Below are 17007 nucleotides of genomic sequence, written 5' to 3'. Positions count from 1 at the left end.
CTAGTACAATTTGAACTTGCGTCTCTGGAGCATTAATTGAGGTCTCTGGATTACTCGTGCTGTAACATAACCACTATGCTGCTGTTCCCAGGTGTTATCTAGCAAAAGCCCTGTATAATTGCATTGACACTTCCTTACTCTTGCACTCCAACCTTGTTGAAATAAAGGCCACTGTAGTAGTCAGGGAAGAGTACGGAAATGAGAGTCAAAAGTGGTTTTATTTTCAGCCCTTGGTTTGGGAAAAGTATAATATACAGCAACAGTCCAAGTCCCACCTGGGACTGTTCTGGAACCCTGGCTCCTACCTGGGCTGGGTTTTACCCTGTGGAATTAATGAACTTGCTGATGGGCCTCTGCCCCTCAGTGGGGGAGCTCGTACTCATGAGGCTCACGGGGGCATTAACCGGTCATCCCTATGGGTCTCGGTGGGGTGGGGGGGGGGGGGTTAGAACAGCCACAATCCATTTGCCTTTTTGATTGCTAGCTGTATCTGTATGGTAATCTTCTATGATTTGTGTATGAGGAAATCTAAGTCTCTCTGAACATGAACATTTAATTGGTTCCTACCATTTCAAAAAATTATATTTTCCTTTTCTCTCTGTCAAGGTGATTAATCTCATATTTTCTCATATTATCTGCTACCTTCTTACTCTGTCTCTATCCCTTTGCAAATTCTGTATTTCCTCCTCACAGCATAGTTCTCAAGCTAGCTTTGTATCATCAGCAAAGTTGTGTACATTACACTTTGTCCCTTCATCATGTTCCTTAATATAGATGTTAAATAGTTCAGCCTCCAGCACCTGACTAGTAACTAGTCCCAATATGGCGGTGTGAATAATGCAGGTCTGTTAGTGTAAATTGTTAGTGTATGCTTGTACCAAGTGGTGTAGATCTAGTTGTGAATGTGCTGACTGGCCCCTGTCTGAGTGACAGTGTTTATTGATACAGGTCCTCCAGACGCCCCATTGGATGTCCAGATAGAAGCAAGCCCCACCGCTGGGATTGTGTTAGTCAGTTGGCTACCAGTGACTATAGATGCTGCAGGGACCTCGAATGGCGTAAGAGTCACTGGATATGCTGTCTATGTTGATGGGCAGAAGGTAAAACTATATTTGCATTACCTGTAAGTGATCCTACTTTGTCTCTGGGCATATCTTTTAACCCACTTACATACTATCCTGTTGCTGCCTGATATGCTCTCTGCTTCACAGTTCTCAATGCGACTACCTATTGCCCAGACAAGTGCACGGTCAATTCCACGTGTCCCGGAATCACAACACAAGTGAATTAATCAATAATTCTTATTAAAAATCCCAAAGTCTTTGGCCCTTGGCTGTCCAATAATTACAGTCACCAGGTTTATAAGTGTAAACACAATTACTGTTTATAACAAGAACAAGCATGAAATATGCAGTAAATACACCTGGTTAACCACAAACTAATACTTAAAACCCACTTTAACTTGCTCCCCCCCACCCCATCCTCTAAATATATATATATATATATATACACACACACAAGCATACAAACACGGAGTGGAAAGGGGTTAAAATCATAAATGGAAGGAAAAAGAGTCTTTATTTCAGGTTACGCTTTCTTCACAGCTAGCTTACAGATAAAGTCTTTGGTTTGCAAACTGTAATGAGCTCCTTTTTAGATTCATTCATTCAGATACTCTGCAGTTTAAAAATGCATTACTCACAGTTTGTCCTGGAGAGGCACCTTATTCCTGTTCAAACTTTGCTTTCAGTTCGGGATTTATCTCCAGGCCTCTCTGTTCCAGGAACACCGTACCCAGAGGCTTTCTGGAGAGAGAATCAGCCCTCACAATGGTCTTCAGGATTCTTCCTGCTTGAATTAAAGATACAAGCTTCTTGCCTTAAAAAGACAGGTCCAATAATCATCCATGGATCAAAAATGTAACAGCAAAAATAAGTGAAAGGGGAAATAAGGGAATAAACAGGGAGATGGAATACAATGTTGAGAAATGTGAGGTTATCCATTTTGGTAGGAATAACAGCAAAAGGGATTATTATTTAAATGATAAAATATTAAAACATACTGCTATGCAGAGAGACCTGGGTGTGCTAGTGCATGAGTCACAAAAAGTTGGTTTACAGGTGCAACAGGTGATTAAGAAGACAAATGGAATTTTCTCCTTCATTGCTAGAGGGATGGAGTTTAAGACTAGGGAGGTTATGCTGCAATTGTACAAGGTGTTAGTGAGGCCACACCTGGAGTATTGTGTTCGGTTTTGGTCTCCTTACTTGAGAAAGGACGTACTGGCACTGGAGGGTGTGCAGAGGAGATTCACTAGGTTAATCCCAGAGCTGAAGGGGTTGGATTACGAGGAGAGGTTGAGTAGACTGGGACTGTACTCGTTGGAATTTAGAAGGATGAGGGGGGAATCTTATAGAAACATATAAAATTATGAAGGGAATAGATAGGATAGATGCGGGCAGGTTTTTTCCACTGGTGGGTGAAAGCAGAACTAGGGGGCATAGCCTCAAAATAAGGGGAAGTAGATTTAGGACTGAATTTAGGAGGAACTTCTTCACCTAAAGGATTGTGAATCTATGGAATTCCTTGCCCATTGAAGCAGTAGATGCTCCTTCATTAAATGTTTTTAAGATAAAGATAGATAGTTTTTTGAAGAATAAAGGGATTAAGGGTTATGGTGTTCGGGCCGGAAAGTGGAGCTGAGTCCACAAAAGATCAGCCATGATCTCATTGAATGTTGGAGCAGGATTGAGGGGCCAGATGGCATGCTCCTGCTCCTAGTTCTTATGTTCTTATGTAAACTGTGGTTGCCTGCTTCACCCTGAATGATGGCTCATTGAAAACATGGTGCATATCTCAGTGGCTCTAATTAAATGAACAATAGGTAAGATTTGATGTAACTTAACCTGTGTTTCTCAGGGCAATTCAACCGTTTCTGATTTCTTCTCAGATTATTGAAGTGGCATCTCCCACAGCTGGCAGTGTGCTGATAAGACCCTGCCAGATTCAGCTTCTCCAGATTTCTAGGGAACTTACTGTTCGCACCATGTCTCCTTACGGTGAATCAACAGACTCTAACCCCATCAAAATCCCTCGAACACTGTTTACGTTGCCTCTGCACTTTGTGCCATTACAGATTGCCCCTGAAACATGTGCCCATCCGGACAATAGTCTTCCCCTCAGTAAAGAATTACCCATTACGGATTTTAAGGATGAATCTAATGATCTGCCTGGCAAGGCAGAGGTGGCCTTTGACGAGGTTCTCAACCATGAGAGTGCCACCAGTTACAATGGGAATGATCAGGAAAGCTTTCCACCTGCTTTTAACACTGCGAGTCAGGCGGTCGATGCAATGCCAAATTCAAAAATTGTCACTTTTGAAGAACCAGCATCTGTTCAAAGAGAAGATACCAAAATGGAAGAGCATTTAAAGGTAGGTGGAGCTTGAGTTCAGCTGTTTACAGTGCACCGTGCTGCAAAACAGCTCTAGTAATAAAGTTCTCTGTAACAGCTTTTGCATTAAGTGGAGCTTTATAGCACGATGCCAAAGCACTGTGCCATGGGAATGTTCAAAAATATTCCCAAATGTTCCATTATGGGGATAAAAGCATTAACAGAGATGTTATCTCTTTGGGCATTGGTTTCAGTTGCCTAATTTGGGGCCGAGACTGGTTTGAACTGACTGATCTTTTTCTGGCATAGCTGGTTTGCAGGAGAGGCTGATTTGCCATATCTGGTTTTGGGAGGGGTTCTCTGATTTAGCAGGGAAGGTGACTTTCCAGGCATGGTTTTTGGGAGCACGGTAGTTTGCCTGATTGACTGGTTTTGGTACTAATTTTGAGAGACATGTTGGTTTTGACAACTGGCTTGGGGAAAACCTGGCATCAGTGCGTGGTTTAGTGGGGACGCCTGATTTCCTACATTACAATAGTGACAACATTCCCAAAACACTTAATTCGCCATAAAGCACTTGTGGACGTCCTGAGGTGGTGAAAAGGAAATATAAGGTGCAAATAGTTTTTCATTGACTGGGTGTAGTGCGCAATGACTTACACAAGTCGAGAAGTGATGGAGTCTATCGAGGCTTTATTAAGCAAGACTTGTTCCCCAGCAGCTCAGTTACAGAATGCGGCTGCTGGGAGAACTCGAGCTCTTATACTCCGCCTTCAGGGCGGAGCCAGAAGTCGGCAGATCCAACCAGGACCCGGGACCTGTCAGTCAATAGCCTCTTGGCTTCACAGGTACCCTATTACCCCTAATACATACCACCACACTGGGTTAATGGGATATATTCTCATTGATTAATATTCAAGCTCCTTTGGGTCTTTGTCTAGTCTCCAGGGGTAATCTCAAAGACACTGAGGTCAAAATGCTTACCTCTACCTGCGAAATTCTGGAATTTCATGTGACTATTTGGAATGCCTAATAAACCCCAAAGGTTGGCTCAGCAAAATTTAACATAACTGATCTGTTTTCAGGATGGTGCTGCAGATTTGCTCAATTGTTGTGGGGAGGACAAAGTTGAGGAACCAGCAAAAGAAGATGCACAATGTTTGAAAACTACCCCAATGAAGAGACCAGCTGGCTCACTTGAGGATTTTCTTGTGGACTCTGAGCAGTTGGATGATTCCGATGTTAGTAATACATACACTAAAGAAGATGATGAGAAAATTCTGGAAAGTGATTCAAATGACCAGAAGATAGAGACCACAGGAACAATAGAAGCATCAGCCAGAACCTTTCCACAAGAGCCAGAGGACAATGTTTCCCAAAGTAATATCAGGGTGCCATCTATTGAGGAGTTTCTGACTAATTCAGAAGTAAAGCAAGAAAAAGAGCACATTCCAGGGGAGGGGCAAGTGACTGATGAGAGCCAGCTCAGATCTGAAGACATTAATCAGGTTCGTGAAGCATAAAATCATTGATCCTCTGATTTTTTTCTTCAAACATAGCATTAATAAGATCTGAGTCCCTGTTGGATAAAATTAAACATTTACTACAAATGGGTAAAGATGAAATCCAGATGAGATGTTAATTATGTGCAATTCCTTTCATCCATGGGACCTGTTTCAAATCCAGGCCTGAGGGATGGGATAGAAGCTTCAATATGGTAGTAAAGTTCCTAGTTGAGGAGGTGTCCAAAAGTCCAGCAGGTATGAATGTAAAATTGTTGGAAGTCAAGTGAAATTGGGCCCTGCCTTTTCACCCTATGGCTCATGTTAAAATACAGACCAGATTTTGAGTAATTTATTAATGCCTTTCACACCTCCAACATCGGGGGTTTGAACTTTAGTCCACTTCAAGAAAAAACCCACAGATGCACTTTCTCACAGAGACCATTTTTATTTACCAACTAATATATGGATTAAATTAGAAGCACAACAAGACCTATTTTCTGAGCATATCACTCTTTTCTGCTGATCCCACAGCAACCCAAGATTTGTCCTTGTTACCAGCTGTCTTTGATTGCGAGATAATATATGGTAACGTTCTCATTTTGCACCTTGCAGTTTAATCTGGTTTAACTCTTAATAAAGGTCTTCTAGTACAATTTATTAATTCAGATTTCCAACATTCACAAAATTCTGTTTATGCATTAAAGTTCTTCTTGTTGGGGATTGTTAAAATGGATTTTCCCATCAGGAAGTAAAAACAAAATTAGTTTAGGCACTCTTGATCGATTTCACATCAGCACAAATAGACAGTGCAGATTACTTCAATAGACATTAATAATGTTTGAAAGGCTGCAAAGATGGTGACAAACTGGATGGAGGAATGGATGGAATGATTGGTTCTTAAAGACCTGGCACAATCAGCTGCATCGAAGGGTGGAATGGCGGATGACATTCCAGAGATCATGAGCTACAAATCTGAGCCCTGTTAAATGTCCAGGAGCAAGGGTTGTCCTGAAAGTAAAAATAAGTCAGAGGGCATGTGAATGCAGATGCGAGAGTTAGCAGAAGGAGAGATGTATCTGTCCAGTATCGTGGCCTCAGAATAAGAACCCGATGAGGTGATGAAAATTATTTCTGAAATCGAAGTAATCAGTGTCTCTAGTCTGGAGTTTGCACTAACAATAGAATTTGTTTTGTATGAAGAGAAAGTTTCCTCGTCAAGGATTGTCACAGATTGTTCTGATACATTGGGGAGAATTTAACTAAACTCCCGGGAAGTTAATTTGTAGCGGGTTTTCCAGTGAGTTGCCCACCGCTATCAAACTTAAATCACTTTTTTGGGCCCTGAGGAATTTCTCACTGGTTTAGCCCACACTTGGAATTTTTTTCAGCACCTGAGAACTGAACTCTCGGGCGGGATTCTCCCTTACCCGACGGGGCAGGGGGGGCCCGGCGCCGAGGAGTGGCGTGAACCACTCCAGCGTCGGGCCACCCCAATCTGCACCTTCAGGGGCTAGGCCCGCCCCGGAGTGGTTTGCGCTGTGCCGGCTGGCAGGAAAGGGGCTTGGTGCCACGTCAACCGGCGCCGAAGGGCCACCTCGGGAGCGCCAGCGTGTGGCATCATCCCCGCGCATGCGCAGAGGGCTTTGTTTCTGCACCGGCAATGACGGACTGCTTCAGCCGCCGGTGCGGAAGAATAGAGTGCCCCCACGTCACAGGCCCGCCCGCGGATCGGTGGGCCCCGACCGCAGGCCAGGCCACCGTGGGGGCACCGCCCGGGACCAGATCCCCCCACACCCCCCCAAGAACCCTGGAGGCTGCCCGCGCCGCCAGATCCCACCGGTGAGGACCTACTCAAATTTACGCCGGCGGGACTGGCAAAAAATGGGCGGGACTTTGGCCCATCGCGGGCCAGAGAATTCGGGCAGCCCCAGGGCCCATTGAGTCATGCTGGTCCCCGCCATTCTCCGAGGCGGGGGGCGTGAATCACGCCGGGCCGATTTTTGGGGGGTCGGAGAACTTGGAGGACGGTGGGGACGGGATTCGCGCTGACCCCTGGCGATTCTCCGACTGGCGGGGGGGTCGGAGAATCCTGCTGCAGATATCTGGTCGCTATTTTGAAAGGATCTCTACGTAAGCTTGTGGGTGGATCCCCCATACCCCCACCCATGAGCAATGTCACCCCCACACACATGGTCAATACCCCATGCCCCCATATAGGCCCCCCCCCTTCCAGGACGCCCACCCATTACTTCTCCCAACCTCCTAGAAGCACCTTCTTACCTGCCCTGCATTCCCCCCCCCCCACTCTACAAACCCACCCCCCACCCTCATTTCATGGATATAGCCGCCATTGGGCTCTCACACTTGGCACTTACACCTTGGCAGTGCTCCTGCCAGCTTGGCAGTGCCATCTTGGCAATGGCAGGGTGGCAGTGCCAAGATGCCAGCTGAGCAGTGCCAGGGTGATGGTAGCACAGTGGCTAGCACTGTTGCTTTACAGCTCCAGGGTCCCAGGTTCGAATCCCAGCTTGTGTCACTGTCTGTGCGGAGTCTGCACATTCTCCCTGTGTCTGCGTGGGTTTCCTCCGGGTGCTCCGGTTTCCTCCCACAGTCCAAAGATGTACAGGTTAGGTAGATTGCCCATGCTAAATGTTCAAAAATGTTGGGTTGGGTTGCCGGGTTGCGGGGATGGGGTTGGAGATATGGGGTGCTCTTTCCAGGGGCCGGTGCGGACTCGATGGGCCGGGTGGCCTCCTTCTGCACTGTGGATTCTATGATTGCAGGAGAAGGGCCAGGGAACCAACCTGCACTATCCCCGGCCACCCAAGGTTCCCTGATCACCTGGCAGACCCCCCGGGTACCGTTCCGCCTGGTCTACGTTTGTGTGGACCAGTACTGAACAGCGCCCGGCTGAGCCCTGCTGGGAAGGCTGGTAGACCCTGGGAGGTCAGTGGATCCTGGGTAATCTCACCTAAGTAGGTTCAAATGTAGACCTGTTTCAGTCTTTGCTCTCAAAAGCATGAAAAAAGTCCCACTGAAGTTACTATTGTGGAGAAATGCACAGTGAGAAGCATTTATTAGTTGTTTGCCAAATTGTTCTTTAATCCCACCCTGTCCGACAGGCTTCTCTTTCCCACTTGAATCTAGAACAAGAGGTTTCATGATGGTCCAATTATCTTTTATGATGTTGGTCACAACTGCCTTTTCTTTGAAGGGTACAATGATCATAGAATCATAGAATTTACAGTGCAGAAGGAGGCCATCTGGCCCATTGAGTCCGCACCAGCTCTTTGAAAGAGCACCCCACCCAAGCCCACAGCTCCACCCTATCCCCATAACCAAGTAACCCCACCCAACACTAAAGGCAATTTTGGACACTAAGGGCAATTTAGCATGGACAATCCACCTAACCTGCATATCTTTGGACTGTGGGAGGAAACTGGAGCACCCGGAGGAAACCCACGCATACACGGGGAGAACTCCGCACAGTAATGATGATATAGGTTTATTTGTATCATGGAGCTTTGCCCATATGAGGTCATTTATACCAATAATATGAGGTGCATGTGCCTTGTGTTTCAAGATAAATGCACTTAAAAAAATAACAGAAACCCTTGTAGCAGTCAAAGTGAGTTCAGAATGGTTAAGGTGGATGGGTGTTTGGAAGCATTGCCCTTTGCAGAAATTAATTTCCCTGATACTCAGGGCTGAAAGATAATGGGCTCGATTTTCCGATTTGAAGACTAAGTGCTGACGCCGGCGTGGGAACAGTGGCGTTTTACGCCAGAAAAAATGAGGCAAAAGCTGCACCGATCCTCCGTCAGGTGGGGGGCTAGCATCCGCGCAGCGTAAAGCCCCCGGCTGTACCTGTGGATACGGCCGAAGAATTGTGGGTCCGTGGCTGCACATGCACACGGCGGCGGCCTCGCCATCCAACATGGGGCCGGCTGCGCATGGACCTGGCCTGCCACATACTGTCCCCCAGTAACCCCCCTCCCTGCTGGACTCAGTCCGCAGCCACCACGCCTGGTTCACGAAAAAAAAGGATAAATGTTCCACGCTGTCGGGATCTTGGCCCATCGGGGGCAGAGCATCGGGGAGGGCCTCAGGTGACGTCCTTAGCCCGTCCTGACGGCGAGCACGGCGTTTCCGAGGGGGCGGAGCATCGCAAAAGCAGCACCGCCCCCAATTTCGACGCAAACGGGGATTCTCCGGCCGTTCGCCGAATGCGATTTCGGCTTCGGCGACCGGAGAATCCCGCCCAATGACAGACAAAGAGGTGAATGAAGCTGTATGTGTGATAGAGGATGTCTATTGGCATCAGATCTTTGGTTTATCTTGCCCATCCACATTTTACATTGTTTGGTAATTCTTAGTATGGTAGAGGCAGCACTAAATATCTCTGTCAACTCCGCATAGACCGATGGAACCTCCTGCCTTCAGTTCCCATCAGGTTATCCCAACAATCTCTCCTCTTAATGCCTCCATAGGCACAAATGTAAATCTCAGGACCCGTGCAGCTGTTAGCAACCCCGAGGCTCTGCTCCTCTTGCCATGCTGCTGAGAAATGAAGTTGCCTTTGAAATTGCCACAGTGTTACCCCAATGACTGACGTCTTTCTGGCCTCCAAACATGCTCTGCAGGACTAAAAAGGCTCTGGGGGAAAATTAAAGCAGCCATTTCTTCTCCGGGAAATCCAGGTCTAGATTCTGAAATTGTGCACAGACGCTTTCTTTTTCTGTCTCTGAGGTGTGATGTTCTGCTGAAGGGGAGCTAAATGAGGTAATTAAGTTGTGGGCTCCTGGAACTGAGCACCACACTACTTCCTACTGAATTTCCTGTAACCTTGTTGAATACATAGCACACTCACTATAAACCAAATGCTACTTGCCACACTCTTGTGTCCTGGCTTTTTCTTTCTTATTTCTTTTCACCTACAGCAGATAGGTAAAGCCGAGAATCAGGAGAATGAAGATTACCCTCTAGGGAGCAGTCGAGGCTCAGACCTCTCTGATATAATGGAGGAGGATGAAGAAGAGCTGGGATCAGACACACAGACAAATGAAGAAGTGCAACAACAATATTGCAGTTTGACCAGGGAGAGCTTGCTAAAGGTAATCATCTCAAGCATTTATCTGGATATATCCATTCTGAATTTACTGCTACTAGCAGAAGAACTCAGACTGAGGCTTGGAAATTATTTGCTTTTGATTAACTGATGTTCCTCTTTCTTCCCCTTCCTGACTCCTCTCCTAAGGCCAGAGGTGGGTAAGTCACAATTCACCCAAGAATCAGTCACCCATCAGTTATTAGGACTTCAGCCAAAATAAATGGAATTAGTTTTACAGTCCTCATCTTTTTTGTAAGACACTGCATTAACAGGATAGACTCATTCTCGCCTGATCTGAGTAAAAGGCGATGGTAACCCTCACTTCCATTCTGGAAACTATCAAGTAACAGGACACGTTTTAGATATTGGAGGATTTTCAAAATTGCCGCAGCACTTGTTATACTGCATAATGATTCTTGCCATGCAGAGACCCTACTGCATGAAAATTATCATACTTCCCAGAACAGAGGTTTCTGCCCTGTCACTGGTGGATTGAGATCGTGGAAGTACAGCCTGTTCAAAGTTTGTAGCTTGAGGGACATTGGCATTTGCTGATCCCACAGACTGAACCTGTAGAAACTGTGATATTTGCTGATGCTGTTTGTGAATTGCAGGGGGAGAGTCTGAAGTGTTCAGTTTCTGATGGCAACACATCAAACACAACCTCAATAATGTTACCTGGTTTTCAAAGCACACAGCCCAAACTCTGAAAACAGATCAACTGCCTCCTTAGGAAAAATGTTTGGATCCATATTTTTTGCTGTTCATGCTAAGTATAGATATTGTGCACTTTATAGCTGGGGTGGAGTGAATGATGACGGGTGTGGTGATTCAGGGGGTGGCAGTAAACCATATCCTGTGTACTAGAGGGAAGAGTGGGATACCCCAACTCTCTAGAATGTGAATTGAACCAGTGGAAGGATAAGAGTGAGAAAACTGAGTGAGAATTAATAGATAATGTTCATTCAAGAGGAGAAAGAACAAAAGAATATTAACAACACAAATAAAGTAAAGGAGACCAGAGATGTACCAGGTATTGGCATGTTTGCCAGCAAACTGAGAAGGTGCTGCTATCTCCAAATAATAGGCAGTTGCTTTCACATATGGATTCCAAGAACTTCCATGTTGTTAATAAAATCAAAAGTGTTACATGTTTAAAACTGCTAGTCTGACCCAGGTCCCTGTATGAGGACATGTAAACTGATGTGACAGATTGTCCAATGGAATGAACCATTGGGCAGTTCAAAAAATGCAGAATACTTTAACGCTCTATTTCAATGGCTAAATGCACCACAAACCACATAGTATGAAACAGGGGGCAAAATTCTCCCCCAACGGCGCGATGTCCGCCGACTGGCGCCACAAACGGCGCCAATCAGACGGGCATCGCGCCGGCCCAAAGGTGCGGAATGCTCCGCATCTTTGGGGGCCGAGCCCCAACATTGAGGGGCTAGGCCGGCGCCGGAGGGATTTCCGCCCCGCCAGCTGGCGGAAATGGCATTTGGTGCCCCGCCAGCTGGCGCGGAAATGCGGCGCATGCGCGGGAGCGTCAGCGGCGGCCGATAGTTTCCCGCGCATGCGCAGTGGGGAGAGTCTCTTCCGCCTCCGCCATGGTGGAGGCCGTGGCGGAGGCAGAAGGGAAAGATTGCCCCCACGGCACAGGCCCGCCCGCGGATTGGTGGGCCCCGATCGCGGGCCAGGCCACCGTGGGGGCACCCCCCGGGGTCAGATCGCCCCGCGCCCCCACCAGGACCCCGGAGCCCGCCCACGCCGCCTGGTACCGCCAGTAAATACCAGCTTTGATTTACGCCGACGGGACAGGCAATTTCTGGGTGGGACTTCGGCCCATCCAGGCTGGAGAATTGAGCGGGGGGTCCCGCCAACCGGCGCGGCCTGATTCCCGCCCCCGCCCAATCTCTGGTACCGGAGACTTCGGCGGGGGCGGGGGCGGGATTCACGGCGGCCAACGGCCATTCTCCGACCCGGCGGGGGGTCGGAGAATGACACCCAGGGTGTACCAATGTACCACCTCAACAGGGTGTACTAATATATCACCTCAACAGAATATACCAATGTACCTCCTCAACAGGGAATATCAATGTACCATCTCAACAGGATGTACGAATATACCACCTCACAGGACGTACAAATATACTACCACACCAGGATACCAATGTACCACCTCAACAGGGCATATCAATGTGCCACCTCAACAGGGTGTACTAATACCACCTCAGCAGGGTGTACTAATATATCACCTCAACAGGGTGTGTTCTTAAACCACCTCAACAGGATATACCAATGTACCACCTCAACAGGGCATATCAATGTGCCACCTCAACAGGGTGTACTAATACCACCTCAGCAGGGTGTACTAATATATCACCTCAACAGGGTGTGTTCATAAACCACCTCAACAGGATATACCAATGTACCACCTCAACAGGGCATATCAATGAACCACTTCAACAGAGTGTACTAATATACCACCTCAACAGGATGTACTAATATACCACCTCAACAGGAAATACCAATGTACTCCCTCAACAGGCTGTACTAATATACCACCCCACCAGGATACCAATGTACCACCTCAACAGGGTATATCAATGTACCACCTCAACAGGGTGTACTAATATACCACCTCAACAGGATGTACTAATATACCACCTCAACAGGATATACCAATGTAGCCCCTCAACAGGGTATACCAATGTATCACCTCAACAGGGTGTACTAATATACCACCTCAACAGGATACCACTGTATCTCCTCAACAACATATACCAATGTACCACCCCAACAGGGCATACCAATGTACCACCTCAACAGGGTGTACTAATATACCACCTCAACATGATATCCCAATGTACCCCCTCAACAGGGTGTACTAATATATCATTCAACAGAGCAAACTAAAATACCACCTCAACAGGTCATACCAATGTACCACCTCAACAGGGCAGCAATATTATACCAGGGATGGGTGGGGGGTGTGGGCATTGATTGTGCAATTGGGGAGGGTTTACACTAGCTTGACAGAGAATGGAACCCAGACTTCAGAAGGGAGAGAAGCAACGTTGGAAAGAGACGGCAAAAGAAAAGGCAAATATGGATGTTTGAGGAAAGAAAGGCTGGAAAATAAACAACAAAAGGAATTGTTCAATGATTATTGGTATATATTTCAGTGCAAGTACTCTATGAATAATTAAGGCAGATGAGCTTAGACAGTTGGATTCTTGAAGTATGACATCATTTATTACTGAAATTTGGCTTGCAGAAAGGAAGAAATGCAGATCAATGTTCCTAGTTACAGAGTTTTCAGACAATAGCAAAGGGGATGGATAGAGGAGAACCAGTGGATGTAATATACTTGGATTTCCAAAAAGCGTTTGATAAAGTACTGCACAAAAAGCTACTTAATAAAATAAGAGCCCATGTTGTTGGGGGTAGTATATTAGCATGGATAGAAGATTGGCTAATTGATAGAAATGATGTGGAGATGCCGGCGTTGGACTGGGGTGAGCACAGTAAGAAGTTTTACAACACCAGGTTAAAGTCTAACAGGTTTGTTTTGATGTCACTAGCTTTCGGAGCGCTGCTCCTTCCTCAGGTGAATGAAGAGGTATGCTCCAGAAATATATATGTCTATATATATATGTTTCTGGAGCATACCTCTTCATTCACCTGAGGAAGGAGCAGCGCTCCGAAAGCTAGTGACATCGAAACAAACCTGTTGGACTTTAACCTGGTGTTGTAAAACATCTTACTGTAATTGATAGAAGACAGAGAGTTAAGATAAGAGAGGCATTTTCAGGATAGCAACTTGTTACTAATAGAGTGCCACAGGGATCAGTACTAGGGCCACAATTATTTACAAAATATATGAATGACTTGGACAAAGGAAGTGAATTTACTATTGCCAATTTTGCAATAACACAAAAATAGGTGGGAAGGCAAGTGGTGAGGATGACACAAAAAGTCTATAGAGCAATATAGACAGGTTAGGTGAGTGGACAAAAACCTGGCAGATAGAATATAACATAGGAAAATGTGAAGTTATACACTTTGGTAGGAAGAATAACGGAGCTGATTATTATTTAGATGTAGAAAGACTGCAGAAATCTGCAGCACAGAGGTAGTTGCAGGTCCTCGTGCATAAATCACAAAAAGCTGGCATGCAAGTTCAGCAGGTAATAGGGAAGGCAAATGGAATGTTGGCCTTGGTTTCAAAGGGAATGGAGTATAAATATACGGAGATCTTGCTAAAACTGTACAAGGCACTAGTTAGACCACACCTGGAATACTGTGAACCGTTTTTGTCCCCTTATCTAAGGAAAGATATGTTGGCATTGGAGGCAATCCAGAGAAGATTCACTAGGTTAATCCCAGATATGGAGGGATTTTCTTATGAGGAAGGTTGAGTGGGTTGGGCAGGTACTCATGGGAGTTTAGAAGAATGAGAGGCGACCTGATGGAGACATATTGGATTCTCAGGGGGTTGTCAGGGTAGATGCTGAGAGGCTGTTTTTCCTTGTTGGAGAGTCTAGGACCAGAGGACATAATCTCAGAGTAAGGGGTCGCCCATTTAAGACAGAGATGAGGAGGAATTTTAACTCTCAGAGGCTAGTGAATCTGTGAAATTCTTTGTTGGATTATTAAATATATTCAATTTTGAATCAATAAGGGAATCAAGGATTATGGGGATAAGACGGGAAAGTGGAGTTCAACATTATCATATCATATCAGACATGATCTCATTGAATGGCGGAGCAGACTCGATGGGCCAAATGGCCTACTTCTGTTCGTGGGCCTTAAGGTCTTATGGAGGTAAAAAAGTAGGAGTCATAATATTGGTCACAGAAACAATTGCAGCTCAAGCTATATGGGCTAAACTGCGAAATAAAAAAGAGGGGATTCACACTTCTGGAAGTATACTATAGATCCAATCTATCAGAAGAAGATAGAAGAGCAAATACATAAGCAAATTTCTGAGAAGTGCAAAACAATAGGGTGGTAATGGTAAGGAATTTCAACAAGCTAATATTAATTGAGATGAAATTAGTTTAAAAGGTATGGAGGGGACCAAAAGCTTAACATATATTCAGGAGCTTTATAAGCCAGATATAGCAAACTCAACAAGAGAAGGGGACAGTCATGGACTTACTTTTAAGGAATAAAACAGGGCCTGAATGAAGCTGGGCATGTGAAAGGGGTATCAGTGGGAGAGCACTTTATTGATTGTGATGATAAATCAAGTGGATGTGGTGTAGTTCTGGAAAAGGATATAAATATAGACCAAGAGTAAAAGCTTTCAATTGAGGAAAGTCTAAGCTGAAACGTGATTTGGCAAAAATCAACTGGAAACATCTACTCATTGGTAAAACAGTGTCAGAGCAGTGAGAAATTTTCAAATAGGAGATAGAAGGGGTTCAGAATAAATATGTTTCCATTATCAAAAAGGGTGGGACTCCTGAACCTACTCCCCCCTGAATGTCAAAGACACACAGAATAGCTTAATATATTAAAAGGATAGTTTAAATCAGCTGACAAGAAGCCGGTCTCGTCAGGGAACATAAAAAGTGTGGGGTGAAATTGAAAAAGTAATTTGGAAAGCAAATAAAGGGCATGAATAAATATTGGCAACAAAATATATTCAACAGAAGCGTAAATATATTTCATAAATACTTAAAAAGCAAAAAGATAATTAAGGAAAGGCTGATTATAGATCAAGAAAGATGTGGCAGCAGAAGACAGGGGCGCAGTTCTTAATGAATAATTTGCAACTGTTTTCACAAAAATCTGCGGGGGGGGGGGGCAAAGCTGACATTGTAAGTAAGATGAGGTGTGTGTAATATTGATAACATACTCCGAGAGAGGGAGGAAATATTAAAGTGTTGAGCATCCTTGAAAGTGGATTAGTCACCAGGCCCAGATGTAATTTATTCCAAGCTGCTCAGAAGCAAGAGGAGAAATTTCAAACACTCTGGGCGCGATTCTCCGCTCCCGCGCCGGTTTGAAGAATCGCGTGGGTCGCCAAATTTTCCCGCGACGCCGGTCCGACGCCCTCCCACGATTCACGGAAGCGGCCAGATCGGCACAATCGCGTTTTGCGCGGCATGGTCCAGTGAATCGCCCAAGACAGCCAAAATGGCGATTCACCGGTACCCCCGCGATTCTCAGTGCCGGATGGGCCGAGCGGCCTGCCCAAAACGGCGGGTTCCCCCCGGCGCCGTCAACACCTGGTTGCTGCCGGCAGGAACAGCGCGGGATCGCTGGGGGGGGGGGGGGGGGGATCCTGCACCGAGGGGGGGGCTCAAATGGGGTCTGGCACGCGACCGGTGCCCACCGATCATCGGGCCGGCCTCTCTGAAGGAGGACCTCCTTCCTTCCGCAGCCCCGCAAGATCCGTCGGACATCTTCTTGTGGGGCGGACTCGGGGAGGACGGCAACCACGCATGCGCGGGTGACGCCAGTTATGCGGCGCCGGCTGCGTCATGTATGCGGCGCCGCCTTTACGCGACGCCAAGGCCTGTCGCGCGTAAATGACGCGGCGCCGCTCCTAGCCCATTTTCGGGCCCTGAATCGGTCAGGATAGGGGCCGTTTCGCACCGTCGTGAACCTCGACGGCGTTCACGATGGCACGAACACTCTGTCTCCATTTCAGAGAATCCAGTCACTACTTGTTATATGCATGGTGTCAGACAACTGAGGACTGCTAAAATTCTGTCATTATTTTAAAAATCAGGAAGCGATAACCTGAATAATTAGAAGCCAGTCAACCTTTTTCGCGGGCAAATTATTGGAAAAAATTTAGACAGCATAAGTTATCATTTGGAAAGATGTGGATTAATTAAGGACAGTTGGCAGGTCGGCACGGTGGTGCATGGTTAGCACTGTTGCCTCATTGCGCTGAGGACCTGGGTTCGATCCTGGCCCTGGGTCACTCTCTGTGGAATTTGCACATTCTCCCCATGTCTGTGTGGGTCTCACCCCCAC

General features: G+C 46.3%; 1 protein-coding gene across 13 annotated transcripts in view; it reads left to right on the top strand.

Annotated features, from left to right (window-relative positions):
- Positions 1 to 17007, top strand: part of LOC140386756 (RIMS-binding protein 2-like) — a 467093-nt gene that overhangs the window by 403425 nt on the left and 46661 nt on the right. For 12 of the 13 annotated variants that reach the window (XM_072469420.1, XM_072469419.1, XM_072469418.1 and 9 more), the window contains 4 exons: positions 949 to 1100; positions 2951 to 3433; positions 4479 to 4901; positions 9839 to 10012. In XM_072469420.1, the coding sequence (XP_072325521.1) occupies positions 949 to 1100; positions 2951 to 3433; positions 4479 to 4901; positions 9839 to 10012 (1232 nt within the window). The remainder of the gene's footprint in view (positions 1 to 948; positions 1101 to 2950; positions 3434 to 4478; positions 4902 to 9838; positions 10013 to 17007) is intronic. The other variant, XM_072469414.1, reaches the window with a different exon arrangement.

This window comes from Scyliorhinus torazame, chromosome 12, assembly GCF_047496885.1.
Source record: "Scyliorhinus torazame isolate Kashiwa2021f chromosome 12, sScyTor2.1, whole genome shotgun sequence".
Taxonomy (NCBI): domain Eukaryota; kingdom Metazoa; phylum Chordata; class Chondrichthyes; order Carcharhiniformes; family Scyliorhinidae; genus Scyliorhinus; species Scyliorhinus torazame.
The sequence above is the reverse complement of the archived record's forward strand: the minus strand, read 5'-3'. Positions and strand labels throughout refer to the sequence as shown.